This window comes from Chelon labrosus (assembly GCF_963514085.1).
Source record: "Chelon labrosus genome assembly, chromosome: 12".
In the NCBI taxonomy this organism is placed as follows: Eukaryota; Metazoa; Chordata; class Actinopteri; order Mugiliformes; family Mugilidae; genus Chelon; species Chelon labrosus.
Window position 1 is genome coordinate 21308249 of NC_140345.1, and position 24827 is coordinate 21333075.

The 24827-nt window shown below is 41.5% G+C and overlaps 1 protein-coding gene across 1 annotated transcript; it reads right to left on the reverse strand.

Moving 5' to 3' along the window:
• Positions 1–1981: 1981 nt before the first annotated feature.
• ube3d (ubiquitin protein ligase E3D) lies at positions 1982–24401 on the reverse strand. The gene is made up of 10 exons (XM_084556218.1): positions 24148–24401; positions 20646–20851; positions 20034–20124; positions 17774–17996; positions 17242–17314; positions 17083–17161; positions 16299–16407; positions 14445–14620; positions 11589–11727; positions 1982–2429 (listed from the first exon to the last, which is right to left on the reverse strand). Exons 1-10 carry the CDS (start codon positions 24237–24239, stop codon positions 2409–2411), a joined length of 1209 nt encoding a protein of 402 aa, XP_084412344.1. The 5' UTR covers positions 24240–24401; the 3' UTR covers positions 1982–2408.
• Between the last annotated feature and the right edge of the window lie 426 nt (positions 24402–24827).

Sequence of the window (24827 nt, forward strand, 5' to 3'; positions counted from 1 at the left end):
CCTGGCCACAAACTTTTAATTTGACACTTCTATTGTCTATCATCAAGGGGAGTAAGACAAAGAGTGTCTGTAACTCCTCAAGGCCTCTGGGTGACCGCATCTATCGGTGTGTGCAAAACCGCTGCAGAAGCCGGTAATGTGAAGGAGCTCCTTCTGCTCAGCAGGCTTGAAACAAATGGGTTATTTAGAGCCTACTTCATTTGCACTTGTGGGGAAAGGGTAGAGAGGAAATGAGAACCCCTTGACGGTTCAGCGTTGGATGTATTTAATTAGCCAATTCACTCTCTGCTTTGCCGCCTCAGCGGGCACAATACTTCTTTGTATTTTTAAAAGTAATTGTCACTTGCCGCATCAGCATTCAGCAGATCCAGGCATGCAGTCAGGAGCAGAAAATAAATGTCTCCTTGTCCCTACCAACAGCTTGTAAAAATAGACATGCAGACAGATATTATGCTGCACTGCTGGTCAGAAATAACCAATGCATATTCGATGACGCTGTGCTTATGAGCCATGAATTAGAGGTGTGGACATAATATACTCCACTGGTAATTTGAAATACATCACTTTGCTTTACTCACCTGACTGGGCTCTGCAGGCAGTTTTGCAGGTACTGAAAAATGGTCTCAACTTAATTTACGTAACGAAACGTTGAAGCTTCGAATGTTTACACTGATCAGGCATAACATTAAAACCACTGACAGGAGAAGTAAATAACATTGACCATCTTGTGACAATACAATATTCTGCTGAGAAACGTTTGGACCTGGCATTCGTGTGGATGTTACTTAGACATGTACCACCCACCTAGACCAGATCAGACACCCCCACCCCATAGCAATGAACACTCCCTGATGGCAGCAGCCATCCCCAGCAGGATGCAGTCTGACACAGGTACACACACAAAAACGGTTTAGGAACAACTAAAAAAACATGAAAAACAGCACAAGGTGTTGACCTGGCCTCCGAACAAAAGCAAAAGAGGCCCCTCGCCTCAACCCATAGGCCCCAAAGACCCCCACTAACAGCATTTTCTTTCCAGACACCACAGGACACCCTCAGAAGGCCCATGTCCATTCTCTGATGAGTCACAACTGTTTTGGAGGCACAAGGGAGACCTACAATTTTAGGAAGGTGGTCATAATGTTATGCCAGACTGGTGTATATGTGTAAGTATATAGGTTTACACTAGAGGACTTCAGTCATGGCAACATCTCAAAGAAGCTACAAGGCACCGAACTACATTGAGCTACATGTCAGCAGCTTGCTAACACACTCACAATGACGCTGTAAACATAATGATGCTCAAACAGATGCTAGCATGCTAACATTTGCTAATTAGAGCTTGACAAAAAAGGCAACCAAGACTAAAGGGGTTGTCATGAGTTTTATAGGGATTTAGTCATAAAGCAGCAGATGAAGATGAGGGAGTTCAACCTCAAATTTCATGGTAACCCACAGAAAGATTTAGCCAAAACCAAAAAAATGAACGTCATGGGGCGCTACAGGAACAATTTGGGAATCACAAATTATCCTCTCCAGCAAACCAAGAATGTCTGTTGAGATATTTTAGTCTGAAGTGGTGGACTGACTAAAAGCCACATCAGTCTTGCTGTGCCAAGTTAAGTAATCCTAATTTAATAAAGTGCAAGAACGACTTGACAAGCCCATATCATAAAGAACTTAAGCATACATTTGACTTTTGCTAGCATGCATGTTACTTCAATACCCTTCAAACACGGACACACATTTGCAAATAATCTGACAACTATATAAAAAAAAAAAAAAACACAGCTCCGCAAGCTGTAATTTCTCTCAAGTGGAGGATGTGCTGCTGCACCCTGGGGCTGAAGTGCGTCTATAATAAGCTTTCATCAAGAGCCAACTCAAGAACAATGCTCCACATATGAACCTGCACTTATCTCCAGGAGACAGGAAGAAAGAAGAGAGGATTCTTTCAAAAACAGTTTAATTGTGTTTGTTGTTGAGCATGGTAAAAAAAAGTGGGCGGAAATAAATTGTACATACACATTTTATTTTCAAACCTTATGATACATTTTAATTGCAGCTTAAAACAAATGTGACAAAAGGCGACTCAGATGTTCTTCCAGGTTTGCATTTACTGGACATGTGTTAATACGACTGAGCCTGGCAGAGCCCCGTTTCAACACAAATATGTTTGCGGGTGATGACACGCTACCAGACATTTTAACAGAAGCAACCAGAAACCACAGCGTGACCTACTAAACAAGCTGTTGCACGCCTGCTGGATTTTCTTCTGCAGTGGGAAAACTTACAGAAATACAGAACGAGTTCACCTAAGTTGGGTCTCTCAGCTGTCCGAGGAGCGTTTGAATTCCCCACTGGAGTGATGAGAGTCGCCGTGACCAACTGGCTTCTGGGTTGTGATCTCACAGTCTCAGGTAGGCCACCTACGAACAAAAACAAAAGTCTATAAGGTGAAAATGTAAGTAGAAAATCACGACATGGGACAGTAAAGCAAAATTAGCTTCACTTGAGCATTTCAGAAAACTCCAGTTTGCACTGGGCGATCGTGAAAATTTGTTTGTTCCCCAAAGCACAGATGCACTCGATCACTACGGTCTGCTGATCAGAACAGTAACACATTATCTCCAATTACTGTCTTCACATGACAAAAAACCCCACAGGTGGTGGAGATTTAATCAACTTCAGAAACACACATTCAGAGAAACAGAGCCCAGAAAAGAAATCCGCCAGTCCCCGGTTCCATCTCTCCCCTCTTCCTCCATCTGCTGTTCCTGGGTGTTTGCCTGCTGCAGACAATGGTTACGCTCCACTGAGGGCTCTATATTGGGATGATGGATGAGGGCATTTGCCTCACTCAAGGCCCTGTCTTCTCCATCCCCATGCCAATGTCTGCGCACCACTCGAGCGCATCAATGGTAATTCATATAAATGATAAGAAACGACAACTTGAGGTGAGCTGCTGCGAACACGGCTCAGAGTCCCAGAAAAGGAAGACTGAGTGCGATAAGGAAGCAGCGCAACGGGAGTCTAGACCGAGCAGAGAGGCGGCCTCGGGACCAGATCCTTCAGAGTAAGAAGCTAATTGAGAGGACACAAATATAAGGATGTCAGGAAATGTAAAGTAAAATGTATTCTCTTCAATACTGAAGCATGAAGGTTTGTGACTATTTGAATATCTCTGTTAATCAGCTTGAATAAACAGAGATAATACAAGGATGAATACGATATTGAAAGGCTCTCTGTTTCACTGGGATATACACCGATCAGGCATAACATTATGCCTCCAAAACAGTTGGGACTCATCAGAGAATGGACATGGGCCTTCTGAGGGTGTCCTGTGGTGTCTGGCAACAGAATGTTATTTGTGGGGGCCTTTGGGTCCTATGAGTTGAGGGGAGGTGCCTCTGTGGATCATCCCATAGATACTTGATCAGTTTGGGATCTAGTGAATTTGGAGGTCAGGTCAACACCTTGTGCTGTTTTTCATGTTTTTTGAGTTGTTCCTAAACCGTTTTTGTGTGTGTGTCCTGCTGGGGATGGCTGCTACCATCAAGGAGTGTCATTGCTAAGGGGTGGGGGTACCTGGTCTGGTGTAGGAGGACGGACGTGTCTAAGTAACATCCACCCGAATGCCAGGTGCAAAAGTTTCTCAGCAGAACATTGAATTGTCACAAGATGGTCAATGTTATTTACTTCTCCTATCAGTGGTTTTAATGTTGTGGCTGATCAGTGTACAGTGGAGTTGTGAGTCCAAAGAACACATGACACATTACCAAGAAAAAAAAATGCTTCACTTAGAAGAATTCAATTTGACAATCAATAACAAGCATTATGTGGTTCCTGGTTCTTAAACACCTTTAGGAGGTTTTCCTTCCTTGTGTGATATTAAATCACAATGAAAAACAAAATTAAGGCACTTGAACTTTAAGAAACCATTATCCTCACATTATTTTCTAACAAATTAATAAATGATTAATTGTGGAACTCGTCAACAGGTTGACAGATAATCTCACTGGTTGCTGCTCTTTTCTGAACGAGAAACTGATGAAAATGGAGGAAAGCCTTACATTACTCTGTCAGAGCGATCCCAAGTATCATTAGGACCCTGCTTGACACTCTTGAAATGTTCAGTCCGCAGAAAGGAACCAAATCCAGCACAGCTGTCAAAATGCAGTCATGATGAGTCACCTGCATCTTAGCAGTAATCGCTCACGCGCAGACCAGAAGGTAAGCTGCCGGCATGGCCAGCTCTGGACTTAAAGTGGTCGCTCCCCTACAACTTGAAATTGGAACTCTGAGCTGCGTACCGGCCGGTTATAGGCCCGTCGGAAAAAACCAAGGCACTAGCATATGTAGTGGACCTGTTCCTGGGGAGAAGATTCAACTTTTCTCTTCACATTATTTATATTATGAGAAGATGCACGAAAAGTGGTTCTCAGATAGTTTGTATTTATCAGAGGCAAAATTCTATGAAGGTCTTTGGGGATCCTGACAGCAGGGCTGCTCACAACCCTTGAATATAAAATGCTTATGGGCGTTAAGCTTCTTTGATTTCATTGGAATTCAGAGAAACATAAAATATCACTGCAAAGCCTTAGGAGTAATGCAGTAATGCATCTAGGTGTAGCAACAGATTACCTTTGCTAGTTCTATTTTCCTTCTCTACACAGCAGCACTTTTCTTTTTTTTTTTCTAAACAACTGTGGGTAATGTCTGGGATTTAAAAAAAGGTAGTGAGACGGTGACAAGAGGCTGGTATATGGAAGTCTTTTGAGAAAGCAAACAGTCTTTGATTCTCTGTGCCAGAGCCTGTTATGATAACACTTCAAACTTGGCAAGCAGCACGGAGAATATTTCTTCACACGTGAAGAAACAGACTGGAAGAGGTGCGGAGAAGTAGAGCATGATTGAAAAAAAAACAAACAAACAAGACAACACGTGAAGCATCTCTCCGTTAGAAAGATAATGAGCAATAGAAAAAAACATACTGGCAAAATGGCCCGCATAATGATGCAAAGGCATTACCATACTTGGGTGTGTCTCCGTCCCACCACGAGCGCGTGAACAAACAGTGGCTTATTCCAAATTGGGGACACATGGACTGCCTTTAAAACGCTGGTTAAGCTATTATTAGCAGCACTTTATCACTGGCTATTTCTCAGTAGCTAAACAACACGTTTTAATGTGGTTAGTTAGAGGAGGAATTAGTGTTAAATACATTTACTAGTTGTTTGCCTCCACTGACATGTCAAGCTGCAGCGTACATCTATGTACCTGAGACTCTATATGTAGTGAAAAAATAGACAAACCTGAGTTGACTTGTTGTTCATGTTCTGCTGTGTGTCGACCATATAAGGCTGTAAGTTCATTGAGAGGAACAAAAAGAAACAAAGGAGCTGCCAAGTTGACCTTTGAAGTTTGGGATTTTAAATGTCATCACCTCATTTTTTATTTTTTTTTTATTTTTAATCCTATTAGACTTTTGTGTAACCTTTTGGCAAAGAATTTTTGAACCAAGTCCAAAAAGACATTTTTGTGAGGCCACAGTTTTGATGTTTGACCACCAAACTCCTAATCAGTTCAAGTGAACGTTTGAATTTGAAGAAAGTACCTCAAAGTGTTGCTGAAATATCGAGCTCACGAGGATGGAGGTTTGTAGCAAAGAGGAAAATAGCAGCTGAGGTACCCTTACTTGCCAAAACATAAGGTACACTAGTGAAAACAAAAAGCATTCCAACACAACAGCGTAAGAAAGGTGGTAATTCAACTGTTTGATCATTTTGTCTGTGAAGGTTCACGGTCATTCAGGTCACGGTGTGTCCGAATACAAAACTAGGACAAAGGCAACTGCTCTGAACCGAAGAGGCTACTTGGATGAGTGGTAAAATGTTTTCAAGAAGACATTCTTATGGGATTATTCTCAACTGATTAGTCAGTGGACAAGGCTAAATTTAACAGGAACACAGACCACATCCTCTGAAAGGACCATACAGCTGAATTACCACGTCTCTAATGCTGTTTCAACATAAACTGAACATTAGAACAGTCATGAAGGGGATTTAGTGGAGGACTATTATATTAGAATGGATTCATTTTTCATTCAATTCTGAAATATTTAGCAAAATAACTACATTTAATTCTTGACACCATATTGCTTACAATGCTTTACTCTAGTACTGATACTTTTCTTTAAAGAGACTCTGCAGACAAAACACATTTCTGAACATGCATTATCCAGCACACTGGACCATCCAAGAATATTTACCTACTCCAAATCCAAAATTTGAATTTGATGATGTAGTTTGTGGTGAAACTGGACTGAAACGTTGATGTGATTCTGTTATTTAGCCTAGCCTACTGACTGAAATGGGGTTGTTAAAATAATAGAAGCACGTGTCAGAAACAACACATTACAATTCAGTAGTACCACAAAACACAGCCTCCAAAGTTAAACCACAGTTGAATCAACAGCAATTTCAGTTATTTGAAACTAATACTTAATACCACAGTCCTGTACACTAGTAATTAATTCTGGATTTATTTTATTCATTCATTTTCTTTCAAAAGGCTTCTAGATTTAGGGTCAACTAGTTGGAGGTAGGTCCTGGTGTTCCGCTTGCTGTCTCATTGCCAAGGCTTCCCGGGAAAGATAACAAGTCTGAGCCACTGAAGTCATGTCATCGAAATCTGTTTAGATTGTGCTTTTCCTGCAGTGTCAACACCTTGAAACAGGTCTACAGGCGTAAAAGTAACAGACAATGAAATAAATAGCTAGATAACTCAATGTTATTAATGTTAATGCACATTAATACTTCCTACCCTTATTTTTTTCTTTGTACTTACTGTGACCAAGCAATTTCCCTAGTGGATTAACAAAGTCTGTCAACGTCTAAGTGTAAAATATTGAAATAATAAGTGTGCTATCAAGTGACAGTTGAAGTAGTCTGAAAGAATTAATACACAAATAGTGAAATATTTAGCAGCGCATACTTGATGAGCAGCTGAACTGATCAGCCAAGAGGGATGGATAAACATATCACGTTAAAATGATAAAAGGTAAAAGATATGGAGGCGCGGTTGAAAGCATTTAGAACACCACCAATTTTATCAATGAATGGGCACTTGTCTATAAAGTACTGTTTGAAATTCTTGTACAAACGTTGCTGTGACTGCAACTTCAGGCCCAGGGCATCCTTCACACAACCAACAGTATTCATTTGTTAGCCACTGGAGATGTAATTCAACAAACTGCACCAATACAGGAGAGGCAAACAACGCTGACTTGCCCTTTTTTTCCCTTTCAAACTACAATATCTGCCTCATTTATCTCATCACGTTGAGATAATGGCCCAGTCTCCAAATAAACATTGATGCAGCACAGCATCACCGACCTCCTGCTCTGTTGATAAATTCCTCTTCTCGTGCATTGGTCCATGCGCAATGAATCGAGACGTGCACAATTCAGGGGAAGTAATTTATTTTGACAAAAGTGCAGCGGCTCCCGGTGTGACACTGTGTGGACTGCACAAAGACGGCAACGACGCAGGGTCGATACATCTCACGTCTTCTTCGCGAAACGCAGAATTGGTTTTTGGGTCAGTTTCTGTCTAACCTGCGTGCCGTGTTTGTGCGGGGGCTGAGGAGGCGATTAATGAAGCGGTGGGAGAGAGGAGGGAGGTGTTGTCTGTGTTGAAGAGCGACACTCGAACCTGACTCTACTTTACACCCCATTACACTGGGACGGAGGGCGGGGAACGCGGCAGCCCAGACATTCCACATGCAGTATAATAACAGGCTGGGTTATGGTGCAGACTTTGATCTACTCACAGGGACTGAATTAAACAAAGACACACTGTGCAGGCACACAACCAGCTCAGCACAGCTACCTGCAAACAACGTCATAGTGCTGTGACAGTTGGGTTAGACTCTTGAGGTTGTGCTGATAGAAAATGTGTATTAGGACACTGTGTGAAATGCACATTTAATGTAGTTCTATATATATGATGCAGTTTGGTTGTATACTTACAACCAAACCATACATATTTTAGCTGTCAAGCCTGCATTGGTCTTCTTTTTTATATGTTTTTCAAGGCAGACATTCTGACATCAAGGCAGATAAACTTCGGGTGTAATTAACAACAGTAATGGCTGCATTCCTTTCAGTGAGTCAAGTCCAAATCCCATCTCCAGGCCTTTTTTTCACAGCAGACATTTTGACTTGTCATAACAGGAAAACCGCTGTTACTAATCACATTACAAATGCCTCTATTCTATTCAAGTGTTCCAGTAAAGTCCTGTCCACATCTAAAGCCCACTAGCTCGTCACCCAACGTTTTGTAGCCGACATCTGGTCAGTAGTGGACATTGCAGGGTACGGATTCCAAGGATGCCTTCTTTTATATTACCATCCCAAATGTTTGTGAATGAATCAATCAGAAAATAAAAACACTGCTACTGCCTTACCACCACCAGTCTCTATTTGAAAAGCAAATACCATCACTGCCATCGCTCACTACGAGCATGGTGAATTAGGTGTTTGAAACAAAAGTAGTGGACGATGTTTCTCTGTGGTAAACCTTTGATGAACTCCGTGTTTGCATCAGCTGCAACTCGCTGAATTTCAAGGTCTCTTGACGCCGCATTGCTTCTAGCCTCCTCCTGTGCTTAAGCCTCGACACGGGCACCATGAGTTAACACTAGGACCCTAAAACCACAGCAGCTAAATGGAAGTCAGCCATTATTAAGTTTACTACTGTGAGATGTCAAAGTCTTTTGTGTCCTTCTGTGCATAAAGAACTGTGGCCTCTCGCAGGACCGTAGGAGAGGTTTTGCCGAGAAAGTAATTTGTTCTTGCAATTTCTGTCAAAATGTCAACATGAAAAATGCAATTGCAACTAGTACACTAATAACGGCTCCTTTGTATTAAGTATCGCTGCATGTTGTTGCGGTCAGAACGTACAATACCGAAATATCTTTAGGTTATGAGTGTGCAACCTGTGCCTGTACAGCTTGAAGCTGTCAAAATGTCTGCTGCTGTGGAGATCTCACAAAATCTTCAGCATGGCCTGAGCAGAGAATAAGTAAAAACACCAGTGTGTGCGTCCAAAGAGGCAGTTTATCTTTACTTCGTCTGACCACTTGTCACTTTCCTTAACAAGCTCCAATGTAAATCTGTGTATAATGAAAGATTAATGGCAACTGTGTTGTGCAAAATGTTATTAAAGTCTATAGAGAAATGGACCAAACGCATGAAAACAATATAACATTTCCTTAAAGTAAAACTAAAGTGTTGAAAATTCCATTTGTTCTCCTTGCAAGGCTTTTGCTCTCTTGATCTTTCAAAGACCAACACTAGAAACACAGCACTGAAGCTCACAGCAGCCTTCTGCTATCCTTCCTCCTTCAGCGGATGCAACTCTTCAGACGATCCTCAGCTCTGAGGCTGCTCTTGCGCTGCATGCCGGTCCTCCCTCTCTGATACTCTAGGCACTGGGGTGTTTTTCAAGCAGTGTTTAAAACAAGGACTCTCAGAGTATCTCCGGTAACTCTAGATGACCCAATGATCACATTACCTTTCCGTCCTTTGCCGCCTGGAGCACAACGGGCCTCTACTATCAGGAAGTGTTGGACTGTGTTAGTTTATCACACTCTTTTTTACTCCCTCCGCTTCCACCACCAGACAGATACCGTGTCCCGTGTCTGGGTTGCCCTATCTGTAGCCTTCTCCATTTCAGCATAGCCTTATCGCCCGGCCCTCCGCCCACCGCCGCCATGTTGTTACCTCAGGAAACAACATTAATGCTCCTCACCGCACCACTGCAGCCATGTGTCCGTTTAATTAAGAAATATGAAGCAAACTTTCAAAATGGCACAAAAAAACAAAATGCAATTCTATTAACTGGTTTGGATCGAATAAACTAGGGTGCGTAGTCTGGTCAGAAGGTATACGTGCATAGTTATAGTTACGTGAGGCTGCAATAAAAAGAGAAGACTGAAGAAGAAGAATTGTTAAGAGCGATAAATGGAACGAGAGGAATCTCTTTTCGCAGTTGGGCACTTGTAGATTACAACTAAATGGTTAAAATGCAAGCAGTAAGGACCTTACAGACTCATCTTCTTCTCCAGAAGCTGACAGTTCATAATTATAAGAACGGCAGACAGCACACTCAAGAATTCAAATAATACTTTTAACAATTCGTACTTCAGAGACAAAGACAAGACAAGACACATTTTTCAGTGCTATTATTAATTCTGCTTGTTATAAGCTGAGATGGCAACCTTCCCCGTCAGACTTTTATCACCTGTAGTAGGGTATAATTAACAGCTTGTGTGCCCCCCCCCCCCATGTGGGGGCATGAAGCTGTTGCTAAGTATCGCAGTCGCGTCTTTTGCTGCTTTCGAATGGGATCTTGTGAACTTGTCATTTACGACATTGGGAAGTTGTCGTCTGTAAGTTGAGAGAAGACCGCTGTCAGGCGACTGCTGCCATCTTGAAGCCACTGAGGCTTTGACCGGGTGATTTGAATGCAGGAAATTTAAAGGTGTGAAAAGACAAGGCAACGGGAACATCAGTACTCCATAAAACTACAAAGAAACCTGTGCACGACTAACCTACAATATATTAACTCACCATTCACTACCATAATTTCGGGAAATGTTTGCTGTTTTGTGTTTGATGTGGGAAAAACGAAAGGAAGGACCACACCAAACTGACTTTAAAGAGCTACCGGCAATCAAGGCCGACTTTGACGTCACCTAACATCGCCTGTGCCAAGACTTTTCACCTTAAATAGCAGGCATCCATGGTCACGCCTTTACCTGTGGTGGGCATGGATGTCTGTTCTCTTTCAGTACTCAACATTCAATAAGTTATTAATGCAAAATCTTTGCACAAAAACAAATATATAACTGGATATATTATTTATTCACTGCAAGTGAAGTATTCCTTTGTCAGCGTCGATAAAAGCTCAAATCCAGCTCTTGTATTTTTTAGTAGATGGAAAACTTTAAATGGTAGGAGTCCCTTCCCAAACTTTCTGAGCAGGAAGTGGAGGATAATGGTGCTAATTACCCCGTCACTATGTTTAAAAGGGCAAGGAGAATAGAGTTGTCAGCAAAGTTAACACCTCCTATTTTCTAGTCAAAGGGTTTTTTCCCAGGCAACTCAGGCTAAATATACACATTTTGCTCAATTACAGGTGCACAGAAGCAGGAATAAGGCTGACAAAAGTAAAATCCTACATCTGGCCCACATAATCCCCTAAGCGAGGCTGTTAACTGAAAGCTCTGAATCATGAAATTAATTAAGGTGGGATAAAAACACTCTCGAGCACTACTGAATAATGGAAAAACAAGGTGCCGTAAGTAAAAAGGGTGAGTGAAGTAAAGTGACTGCTCTCAGCTAAAACGGGCCGCGCTGGGCTGCTAATACAGCTATTTACAATGGATGAAGATGAATTAGAAGACCTTCAGCATCTCTTTGCTTCCCTGACACAATATCAGCATAAACATTTTGGAAGAAAACATGACTATGCCAAACATCCACATGTCTGAGTCATCATGAGCAGGTACAAGCGGCTCACCTCGTAGGACCTCATGCGACGCATCGACGCGGGAAGCGCCGAGTTGCTGTCATCTATCACTTGCAGCAGCTCCTCACACACCTTCAGCGGCAGCACCACGGGATGTCCTATGACATTGACCTCCCAACTAGATAGAACCCTGAAAAACACACACAGCAGGAGTGATTTACTGTGACAGCCCCAGCTGAGAATAGGCTCTGTAAATGCATTTGCGCTGCCGTTTTAATTAAGTAGTTTTAAACTGTAAACTGAAGTACTGTAGAACACAAGGGATACGTAAAAGTGTGTGTGTGAAGGAGAGACCAAAAAAAAAAAAAAAGAACAAGACGAGACTGAAAGGAGAAGAGGAAGAGTGATTGAGAGAAGAAAGATTGATGCTCTGTCAGGGTGCGGTGCTGATCTAGTTTGTTTGGGTGACATTTAGCCATCTGTGCTGCTCCTTAGAGGATAAAGTCTTCTCAAAGTTTTGGGAGTTGTACTTAAGATGTCACTACTGTTCCATGAATGGTTATGTCTATCCAATGAGAACATTTCCTAAAAGCCTTTTTAAAGATCAGTGTCTCAGTCAGGTTAAGCTGTTTACAACATACCAAGTTATCAAATCTATACTGACCCCAAAACCAGCTAGTTACTGTAATACTGTAATATTGTGCTTGGAAATGCTAATGGCGTCCACTGTTTTGGATTTCATTTCAGAATGAAGTGTATGGAAAAACAGCTGCGCTCCCCACATGTGTAAAACCTACTGTTCCGTTGCACTTGACTGTGACGGTTCCTGCGACTTTCACTCAACTCGTAATCAAGTCACTGCCATTAGTGACAAGCGTAATCCACTTAGGCGCTGGCTCACTGATTCTCCAGCCAATTATTGGCAGTTTTAACACGGCACACCGCAACCTCTGGCTGCAGTCGACTGTAACCGACTGTATCCAGACTGAGAGGGTCTGAGAATTCTGCTCCCCAGGCATAACATTTAATTTAAAAATGTCAGAGAAGAGTGATGAAGGATGAATGGCAAATTATGTAGGGGGAAATGGAAGCGTGAGTAACACCGCCGTTCAGTTTGCCAGACTTGAGAAAAATGGCGTAAATGGGAAATTCCAAAAGGCGAGAGCTTATTTTCGGACCCACTGTAGGGTTATAGCAGAACAGAAAGTAAGAAACAGCGGGACCCATTCAGACCTTGCATTATCATCTGTCCTGGGCCATCCAACTGTAGATGGCAAGCTTTTGAGTTATCTGATCTCAGACCACTTTTAGAGATGGTCTAAGATACATTCCTTTGGTAGTGTGAACACACAATGAGTCCTGGGTCACATTAAAGACGTCCTATTCAGCCTCATTCATTCAAAAATAAAACATCCGATGTCATAAATGATCACCAGAAAAGGAAAAGCACCGTGAGTGATGTCTGTTCATTAGTAATGAGATCCTTTTATAATATTCTGTCCTTGTGGATGTTAACAAACTAAATAATAAATAAATCTAAACAAGAGGAACAACCACTACGAAACAAAACTAATTCGTAATGGTGGATTCAGTAAGAGACTTCACAGCTCGTTTCAGAATATTAACCGTTTCCCCACACACAACAAACAGCTGTTTATGATTCGGATATAGCAGTAGGTAGCAATTTATTAGATATAACAGCTGTTATAATATTCTACTGCGCACCAAATGATGTCAGTGTTTATTAGCATACAAAGTGAGATCTGATCTCTGGTGCCCAGATCGGATGTTGAAGCAAGGCCAGAAGGCCAGAGTCAAAGTTATAAACTGGATCTAAAGGCTTGACGAGAAACTTAATTTCCGATTACACGGTGGTGTTAGAGGATGCTGGATGCTGGATGCTGTTGCTTTGCCAGAACTTCACCGCTGAAGCCAAATACATCACATTTATAGAACAGAGCCTGGCTCGGGTAAAGAGAGCAGCACTGAAACAGTTGTCGAGATAAGTTTGGGACATCCGTTAAAACACTAATATGAGGTAATGTATCATTAGACATTGACATCAATCTAAAAACGACTAGTATCAGTCGAGCTCTGGTAACACCGACAAAGCAGCGGATGTTATAACTTCATTTCTTGCTCTGCAGCATGAACTCGAATAACTGAAAAGTACTCCAGTCATAGTCTGCAGTTGCTGTCATAGCTTGTTCTTCTACGACATCCGTCTTGGCACCCGGCCGGCAGGAGCCTATGGTGACAGAGCTTAGCTCGGCTCATGTAGTTCATCACGTCATTCATCTCCTCTGTCCCCGCTTTGACTGAAAAGACTCGCCTTCGTTCTGCTTTAGTGTGAGTTTTGTCTCTAATTAGCCTCTCTCCGTCAGTCAGCCTGGTGGGCTTGTCAAAATTTTAGAAACAACAAAACCTCTCTGTTCTGCCTTCACTCCTCCCGGCTGCAGGGAAGAAGTGGAGAGGGGGAGAGAGAGAAAAAAAAAATGCTGAGTGCTGATTCAGTTGAAAATAATGAGGGTGGAAGGCTCCTCCAGTGGGGCGCCGCTGTACTGAACACGGAGAACCACATGCAGCACATCCACCTACACCTCTCTAATGCATCACAGCGAGGTACACAGACCCTCGCTCCAGTCAAAACAACATCTCCTGTACGGGCTACAAAGCTGCGAGCACAGCTTACGCAACAGCTCTGACACTCTTGATGCCAAGCTCACTTGCAGAAAAAAAACAGACAGTTATGTTTCCGCAGTGACCGTTGGTGCAAACTGCTAAAATCTGCTGATCAACAAAGTAGTGTTTCATCCCTCACATTGAGCCGAGACAGAAAAAAATGAAAGAAACTAAATTAAAAGAAGAAGAAAAATTGAAGAAATGATGATAAGTGCCCTCTCTTACTCTCTCTGCTGGATGCCCGGGTCGGAGCAAGTGACGTAGAGGAGTTTCAGGGCTCTGGCAGCTCTGGGTGATGGACTGTGAAGATCAGGGGACTGTGAAGGGCTGACGGACCCCTCACCACCGACACATGTCTCAGAGACGGTTGCTATGATGGAGTCGCTGTTCAGCAGCCAGAGCTGCAAGAGGAGCAGACAGGTCACTTAACACTTGAGACACACATCAACAAGGAATCCCACTCCAGCACATAAAGCCTGTGCAGCCATCCACATGTCTATGCACGCTGACGTTAGAGCGATTCTTGTGGTTGACTGTGGAAGTTTAAATTTCTTTTGCCATACTTCATGATTTATCCTCATTTCATGTAAATTGCTTTTAAATAAAAGTTGAACTTATGACATGTATGACACAAAAATCGGTTTAACAAATGAATCACCCCAGCTCTAAGCTTGATTTGCATATTATGTAAATCTTTGTGGTGCTTACAGTCCTTTTATATAACCTGTTTCCCTGTATCAAAGTTGATGATTATATCTTTTATATCTTTAGAAGAAACAGATACTGTATACAGCAGAGGTCTATGGTCTCTTCCATTTCCAGCTAGTACCAAGGATTCAATACTTTCCTTCATACTTGAGGTGAAATGAGGTCAGGAGGAAGTAAATACAGGAAAAAAAAGAAAAAGTTGATTATTGCAGTCATTATTTTTCCCGAGTCTGGTTCAGTTTGGTCCAATTTCACACAAGATTAATTATACTGTTATTGCTGTCCTGAGTTTCAGTGAAGAGATTTAATGTCTCTCAGTTTAAAGTCTGCCAAAAACACAATCACAATGCTGGAATACTTCTGGGACATCCGTGTTGTGCAAATAGTCAGGCTGAAACTTTATTTAATTTTTAATAAAATAAACCTATTTATAACAAACTCACATGTCCGAGTGTATTTTGGGCAAGACGCTGAATCCCAAAGGATGGTCGGAGCAAAGCTCTGTATGGTATGGGCATGGTATGTGCAAACTGATAAATGATTAAACACAAGCCAGGAAGCCAGCCTGGCTTGCCCTGCCCACATTTTTTTTTGCAGCAATAGTTTGTCTGGGGTCACTATGTTTGGAACTGTATTATGCTCCAGCAAAGACCTGCCAGGACAATCGAATCATTTGTGCATGATGGGACATTAGGACACGGACCACAAGCCATCACGATACCTGGGCTATGCATCATCACATCTAGTGATTCACTGCTAAACCTGTGAAATATAATCTCAACCTGAGAAATACTGTTTATTTCACATTGTGGAACGCACTCTTTAAAATGACTGTTTATGCATTTGTGCATAAGCAACACGTCAGGTTGTCCACTTGAATTTCATTGCATGCACCGTGCAAAGACAATAAAAGGAATCATAGAGAGTAAAAGCAATTTAGTCATACAAGTCATCTGAGCACAGATGAGCTGAATTTGTGTACAGCTAAATGGATCTGGTTGTAGTATCAGGTATCTAATTGCTTGCATTAGCATTGGTTAAAACCCACTCTATAATGAAATCCAAATAAAGTGTTATTCTGATATTCTGATAATAACTGAGTCTGGCTAAACCACACGACTAAAACTCTGCTCCAGTCACAAAATGCACGAACTGAAACCTCTCTCTATATCAACGGCCTCTTTCCACCTATAATAGTCCGCCTGCATCTGATTTAAAAGATGTTCAACAACCCTAAAATCACAGTCAATCAGTCTCTCGCATGCCTTTAAGTGCCCACTGTTTCAATCTTTTTCCATTTCTCAAACATTAGAGTGCTCTATTTTTACCAACAGGTCACTTAGTTCTCTCATTACGCCAGGTGATTCTTACCAATAAGAAGGCTTTTCCATCAGGAGTCTGGATCGTGAAGTGGAAAGAGCTCAGCGAGTTGGACAGCTGCAGCAGCCTGGCTGCGACCGTCCTCTCCAGGAACAGAGATCTGTCCAAGAGAGACCATAATCGTTCATTTAGTACGTCTGTACCGGGCATAGTGACTCCCTGGTTATGCACTCTCAGTGGAACAGAACAGAGCGTAGGACGTTAATAAACAATATGTACAAGCTGCTTTTTTTTTTAAAAATGATACCACAGAGTCTAATAAAGCAGACAATCATGAGGAAGTACACTTATGGTAGCTTTAAAATGTTTATGAGATGGTCTGAAAAAAAACAAAAAAACAATAAAACAGTGAGACACAGATGCTCACGCGTAGATATTTAAATTATTCAGAAATCACACCGAGGGAAATGTGGTTATCAAAATGTTTCACTCAGACTAACACACTGTAATTATTTGTGAAAAAGCCTGCGCCGCTATGCCTCGTTCCCCCAAGTTCCAGCAAAATCCAATCAATGGGAGTATCAGATATTTGAGACAAACATACAAATGAACCTGAACTGATTTATAGTCCCCGCACTGATTTTATTGTGAAGGTCTAAAAATACACGAGAGCAGTGGAGCAATGATTGGAAATGTCTGGAAAGACTATAAAGTGTTTTTTTTTTTCTTCCTCGTCACTCGCAAGTAACAGCCTCTCTTTATTTACTTCCCTGTGAAAGAGTGTAATTTCACAGTTTCCTAATTATCAGCGCCTGAAGCTCGGGTAAAAACCTGCCTGTTAACAGAAGCTTCTGGTTTTCTGTCTCCCACAGCGGGCTCCACCACCACCTGTGTGATGTACAGTTTTATGGTTTCTGTAAGATACAATAGAGAGAGGCTCATGAAGCATATATATGAAAATTACAATGACTTCATCTATTAAAACGGTGCATACCTGGTGCGACAGCCTCTCCCAGCACTGAAGAACAGCTCGCGCAAGAGATGACTGCGTGTCTGCGGCAGGGTTTCTGTACACAACACAGGGGAAAACCAGAAACCAGTCACCTCAATACAACCCCTGTCTGTAACTTGGCTGTTTTAAAACTGAAAACAATAGCTGCCATCACCAGAGAGGAGGACAGCAGAGGAGGAGAGACAGACAGAGAGAGATATAGAGCAAGGGGGTTGTTTTTGTCCTATTTGTGTCTGCTTCTCTTTCCGTCTCTCACCATCAGTCATGCAAAGAGTGCTTCTTCTTACGTTGAGAGTGACTAATGGAAGAATAGGGGGCTCAATCCTCATCTGCAGAAACTGAAGCGCAATGACACAGCTGTCTGAGGACAGTGTGTCTGTGTGGGTGAGTGCACTGCCCTTCATTTTGTAGGAATTCCACAAACTGTGCTAACCACACCACTGGTTCTTCTTCAGAGGAGTTCTGCCTAGAATAAAAAAGTAAACCACTGTTTTTTATTTGCATATTCCTTTACCTTCGGGTCTTGGCTGTCTTCCGCTCCAACGGGACTCATTTCCTGGGTCAGAGTGTGTTCACAGCCGCCGTCCCGGGCCACGAGGATGAAGCTGTCGCCCAGTAAACAATCCTCCGCTCGGGGCAGCAGCTTCCTGTTGGCGAAGGGGTCCGGGTGGCAACACCAGTCGTCCACGATGGCGTTCCAGTTGCCGTTAGGTAGGGGAAGAACGCGCTTAAACACTCTGGAAGAAAAGCGATTACAGGGTTTCTCTGTGTTAATGTTTAATGACCCCTCTCATGCCAGACATGAACTTTTTGAGTCACTTCCCTCCATTAAGACCAAAACCTAATGTTACAAGAACACTTTGGTTCCCTGAACTCTTAAACAACTCCATCACACACACACACACACACACACACACACACGCACACACACAGAGTCTGCATTTATCATTATTATATATTTAGTTATATTTTATATATGCTTTTTTTTTAATATTGTTCTTACTTCTCACTTAGATTTACCCCGATCAGGCATAACATTATGACCGGAGAAGTAAAAGTGCGGGTAAACTTTTGGACCTCTTATTTGTGTGGATGTTACTTAGACATGTACCACCCACCTAGACCAGATCAGGCACCCCCACCCCATAGCAATGACACTCCTTGATGGCAGCAGCCTTCCCCAGTAGGATGCAGCCTGACAAAAACTGTTTAGGAACAACTAAAAAAAAAATAAAAAACATGAAAAACAGCACAAGGTGTTGACCTGGCCTCCAAATTCACTAGATCCCAAACTGATCAAGTATCTGTGGGATGCACTGGAACAAGCCTAATCCACAGAGGCCCCTCCCCTCAACCCACAGGACCCGAAGGTCTCCACTAACAGCATTCTGTTGCCAGACACCACAGGACACCCTCAGAAGGCCGATGTCCAGTCTCTGATGAGTCACAACTGTTTTGGAGGCACAAGGGAGACCTACACAATATTAAGAAAGTGGTCATAATGTTGTGCCTGATCGGTGTATGCTTGGTGCACCAAGCACAAAGACCAGTTCCTTGTGTGTGTGAGCACACGTAGCAATAAATATGAGTCTGCTTCCTCCTTAAAGTGCATTTCAGTTTAAGTATGTTACATTTCAAGTCCTTGTGTGGAATCGTCTTAGTATAAAGGAGGAAAAACCTTTGCAACGTCACCGAGATGCCAACACAAAACAATACTAACACTGTCATCCTGTAAAGTCATCCTGACTCATGGCTGCACGTCACATCTACCCGTAGGTAATGACACAGGGACCGGAGGCGCCTCCCCAGAAATCACCTGAAAGCAACAGCAGACCGTGACAACTGTGACTGTCCTTAAACCATAAACCCGCATTCACCTCTCTCAGTGAATAAGCACAGCAAATGCTCCATCTTTCTGCCTCCTATACACCACCTACTCAGAAACCCTTATAGATTTTCTGCGTTCCACTAATTTCAGTAAAAGTTGCTGTTGTTCAGCATTTATTGACTTCAGCGCCAGTTCAAGTCACCATTGTTTGAAGCACACAGAGAAACTCAACACAGCTGACTAGGCGGTAGAGGTAGAGTTTTAGCTGGATAATTAAGGAAAAGTCCTGACACCATAGTGCACAAATATGAATGCTCACAACAACGTAGTTATCATTGGAGCAACGTTCAGCTCTGGCTTTGTCTTTGCCATCCTCTGAAGGAAATCATCTGCAAATTAGTCTTTGAGAGGGCATTAATACCTCAGAGCTGCCGCATAAAATGAGCATTTTTGCTCATTACAAATGACCACTTCTCTCTGTGTTTCTCCGTATCACTCATAGACCTTGTTGAAAGCAAAGAAAAATAAGATTTTTGACAACTTTAAGCATCTGAGAAACATCGCCAGAGGGCAAGGGTCTCCATAATGCAGCTATTGCAATTTTCAGCATGTCACATTGCTGACCAGAAAAAGCTACAAGGCAATAAGAACAACACCGCTGTCCACCCGAACCACCTTGAGGTAAGAAACACAATTGTTTTTTAATGGGTAGCGCAGACCTTTACGTCACAGACTCTATAACTCTAACCCAGTCAGCCTGATAACCGTGGACTCCGCCGAGGCTCCATCCATCAATTTTTTTTTTCTTTCCCAGACTATCACTTCAACAGCTGGGTACCACCGTCAGCAAACAGAGGCTCCTCTTTCTGTGAAGGACGTCGTGTAAATAAAAAACAAACAAACTACATTCCCACTGAGGCTCTTCCTCGTCTTGTTTGCTCCTCACCTGTCCTCGAGCAGCCTGGTCTCGCAGCTCTGGCAGTAGAAGCAATAAGTCTCTTTTGCCCGGAGTGTTTCCATCACCCTGTCAGACGCCTCTGTGGAGGGCCAAAAGAAAGCAAACAAACAAATGAGGCGGATTTGGTGGCAACCTCCTACCACCGAGCACAAAAAATCAATAAAACACAGGATGGCGAAGGTGGCTTGGCTAAGGAGCGGGCAATCAATCAGATTTTTATTGGACTGTCACTGACCGTCCTTAGCTGTAACTTTCTGTTACGGTGGCAGCGTCACAAACAATCTCAGGAAATGCCAAAAGCTGGGGTTAGGGGATATTATGCAATGACTCTGGGGTACACTTTAGATGATATCACCTCAAACCACTTAAAGGGAGCTTTCTTGTGGCTGATAACTGGTTGCATGTGGCCTGTTGAAGATCCTCAGAGTAAAATTTACACCGTTGCGGTCTCTGGTGACCAAATGACTCACTCAAGTTAATGCAGAGCAGCTCTAAAGACTTTGTTCTTGTCTTTCCATAGAGGACTAGAGCGGCACAGAGGGAGGTTTCACATATCTGGATGCGTCTCCATGCGGCTGCCGTCTTGTACATCATCTTTACCGTTGCTTTGTGAGACGCTGATTCGCATTCTGAAGTGCAGCTCCTCTCCACAGGATTCTCCCGCGGGCGTCGGAACGCAGGATCCCGGCTCGAAGGCGACTCCTGCAGGTAAAGTCATGCTCAGCTCGCCTCTAGGAGTCCGGACGTGGAGAGAGGACTCTCCGCCCGTCACGGCCACGTCTGCAGGACTTCTGCCCACGTCCTTCCTGGATGGAGAGCAGATGGAGCAAACACTTTACGCCCACAAGTTTAAAAAGCAGTGCGTACAAAATGATCACATTAGCCGTTCACAGGGCGCCACCGTCCCTTCCCACACACTAGCTCAATTAATTTGCAAACTTAGCAATGATTAATTAGAAATGATTAATCTGCATTTTTCCCAAGGTACTATGTCAAGTAGGATTTTGTGTTTTTTCCCAACGTAAAATTGGTTTCTTTGGGTTTTGCCAATCTGCACGCATCAGCATCAGCAGTGGCCAAAATATAGTGGGGAACTGAACATTCTCCACTATTTTTTGACATCTGTGTAACGCTACAGCAAATCTATCCCGCCACAGTCCATCAGTCTGTACAACTCCTCATCTGTGTGTGACAGATGACACTCTGGACTGATTGTTTCTGGCACATTTTGCACAAGGTTTTCTTTTTGGTTAGTGTCGTTTATGGCATTTCATTGCAACTTCATTTCATTTTAATCATTCAGTCATTTTTACTACTGTGTAAATACTGTGTGTATAGATTTTTCCAGCGTTATAAATTATGTATAGCACGCTGAGTGCCTGTACATTGCTGCTGCAAGTCTATCCTAATTGATAGATAAAGATTAGTTTCTATGGATTGTTCACACAACACAATATGTGCAATATTTCGGTACAGATCATTCAACATCACTTATTCAGTTTTATTTTTTTGAGATGACAGTCAGGCAGTGAAGAGTGAAAGCCTGGTGTTTCAACTTAGAAAAAGACTGAAATGATTTGCTGATCATCAAAACAGGAATCTTCTATGAGCCTTTAGTTCTAATCGTTAAATCCGAGAAAAGATGAATACAGTGTATTAATCAATCAGGCAATTTTCCCCACACTTCAGACCATGCATTTGTTCCAAATACTTTGTAGATTTAGGAGAATCTTAATCAGTTAGAGCCGCATGCAGACAATGATCAATGAGCCAGCCTGGGTTGCAGAACAAGAATCTGTTGTTTTCTAAGTAATGTACTCTGAGAAGAGACATATAAATATTAAATAACATAGCAAGCCAAGTAATACAGTCTAGAATAGTTGTTTTATGTGGAAACAAACTGGATTCGGGCTTAACAGTTGCTCTGGTTTTGGGAATTTATTTCTACACATGTTGTATTATTTTTGGACTGTACTGTATACTGTTCTGTGCTGAGGGATCACAGGATTGTACAGTACAAAATGTAGTTGATAGCAGGGTACAGAGCTGCCTCTCCACTGAAATGTATTAGGCTCATTTTGCTCATTTCTTTTTTTCATCTCATTAACGCCATCTAGTGAAGTTATCAGTGTACAACCGGCACTGTGAGTAGACAGAGCTCTGGTCCCATATTTATCAACTACTATGAGTGAAATTTCTGGACATTAGGGAAACACAAGAGTAAAAATGGCTCATTTTTATTCAAAATGTACTTAAACGTTCTGAGGTTTCCCTGAAAAATAGATCCCAAAAGACGGAGCACCCTTTTGTTTATATCTGAATCAGTTTAATTAAGAATCGACTTTTTCTTTTAAATCATTTATTTGTGCATCAACATTTGGAAGGAATTAGATTTCTGGGGATTTAATATGGGTGCAAATAAAAAAAAAAAAAGAAATCTGCAACTGATTTCATAAGCAGTGACTATCTAAAAATTATCACTCTGACATTTTGTCTAGCAACAGCAGAAATGTCTTTCAGTAGAATTATGTTTCAATTTCCTATCATTTCATTCATCATTATTTAAATATTTACACATTATAATTATATTACATGGATGTTCATAATTCACATGTTATGAAAATGTCAAAATGTGAGTTTTTAACAATAAAATTTACATTTAAAAAAAATAAAAATGCTCATTATGCCAAACTGTCTCTGTTAGATCATATTATTATATAACTAGTTGTATTGCTGAATTTAGTGCTGTTGTAGCTTGTCAAGGCAGTGAATACTATAGTGTACTTTTGGGTGAATTAATCCGTATGAGTGCATTTTATAAAATGGTCTTCTGTTTTAAGTAAACTCTTAAGTGTTATTAGGTTATTGTCTCCTTTGTTTTTGTTGTTTTGTTTTGTTTTTTATTGTTTCTCTTTGTGCACGTGTGTATGTGTGTGTGTATATTGTATTAAGTGTATATGTAGATTATGTTTTGTTTTTTTGTTTTGTTTAGTTTTTTTGGTAATTCAAGTCAGGAATATATTTTATTTATCTAGAAGTATCAGGCATATCTAAACTAGTTGCAAGGAAGCTTGGTATTGTCATTCATTATTTAAAGAGAAGGGGTGGGAGTTTATAAGTTATTCTTCTTCTCACTCCTTTTCGAATATGTATTTCTGTGTTTAAATGTTTTGCCTTACTTTTCTTTTTTTCTTTTGGTTTGCATATTCGAAATAAACACTTCAATCAATCAATCAATCATTAAACAGAAAAGTAAGTTTGGCTATAAAAAGAAGATAAAAAAAGATCTAAGAATCACATTAATAAAATAAAGTCAATCAAAGAATAGAATGAAAAATAAAACATTAGCCAATTGTAATTTAGCCAATTAACATTATGCTAAGCCACTACACATAACAGCCTTCTGTCAACAATCAGCAATCAATTCCTGCAGTCAAATTTCCAGATGATGCTACTTAGAGATATAGTAGGGTACAAGGTGTTTTAGGGAAACAGCGCCAGGTAAATCTCTCAGCATTTCATGTGCTGAAGTTTAAAGTCTGGTGTCTGTGGCGACTTTCCCGCGCTGGCGCGTCAGTAGAGGTGCATTTTACGTCAGCACGTACTGAGCTGTCCACCTGAGCATAACTGAACAGCAACCATGGAAACGGGGATGGAGTGGCCTACAGCAGATAGATAGAAAACTCTAGAAAATACCTTACTCTGTATAATAATTGTCAATTCAGATAAAAATAAATCATTTAAATATTACCACTTAATAACTTCAAACGTAGCACTCTTCAAATATATTTATTTATTTACGTGTGTTTGACTTGGTTCAATTATTCTGACATTTAATAAATCCGAAATTACACATTTGTCATGTAACCATAATCTATTTTTCCTTTTCTTACTCAAACAGTAGTTATGTATATCATTGAAACAACAGATAACCTGTGGTCTGTCCAAGCTGTGGTGAATCAGTAGCATCACTACATGGAGTTAGCGGCTAAGCTAACACTCTGAGCTAGGCTACAATGCACCGTGAACTAGCCAAGAAACCGGACAATGCTAATTAAGCGGGACTGTAGTTATGTGCATTAGGAAACTGGTGGATATTTACCCGACAATGAGTAGTCCACCCTGAAGCCTTGTTCTCAGCTCCAAGAAGACTCCAACTCCATGTGTCTCCTTGGCGTGCATCTCATCTGCCATTCAAACGGCGGAATGTTCGGTAATAGTAAGAATAATAATAACTACAATAAAGAAATCATGCGCTAATCAAAACTGGATGTGGCTGACTTTTGATAGCATTATAGCATCCAAAGTACATTCAGCATGAAGTCAACATGAAGTCATGCCTGTTTGAGTTAGCTGGTTGAATCGAGGGGGTGGCCCTGTCTGCTGCGTGACAATACCGCCAGCGTAAAGTGAGTCATAGTGAACAAAAAGCATCCGGTTAGGTATTTCAAAATAAGGACGCTTTTTAAATTTTATTTTGTTTTTAAATGTTGAAATTGTTGGTATATGAACCCGTTTTTTTTTTCATTTTAGTACAATAAAAGAAAGAGTGAAATACATATGTGAAGCTGAAAGGGTCTTTCAGTTTCATGTGTGAAGTCAACACATCTGGAACGGCAGTCTCAAGAGGGAAAAAGGTTTGGAAGCATTTACACCATCACAAATATTGTGACACCTGCAATAGATTAACTCTTAAAGAAGCGTCAAGATAGTCCAACATCGATTTAAAAAACGCTGTCAAACGATTTTATTTTGAAAACGACCGCCATCACTTCCGAGAGT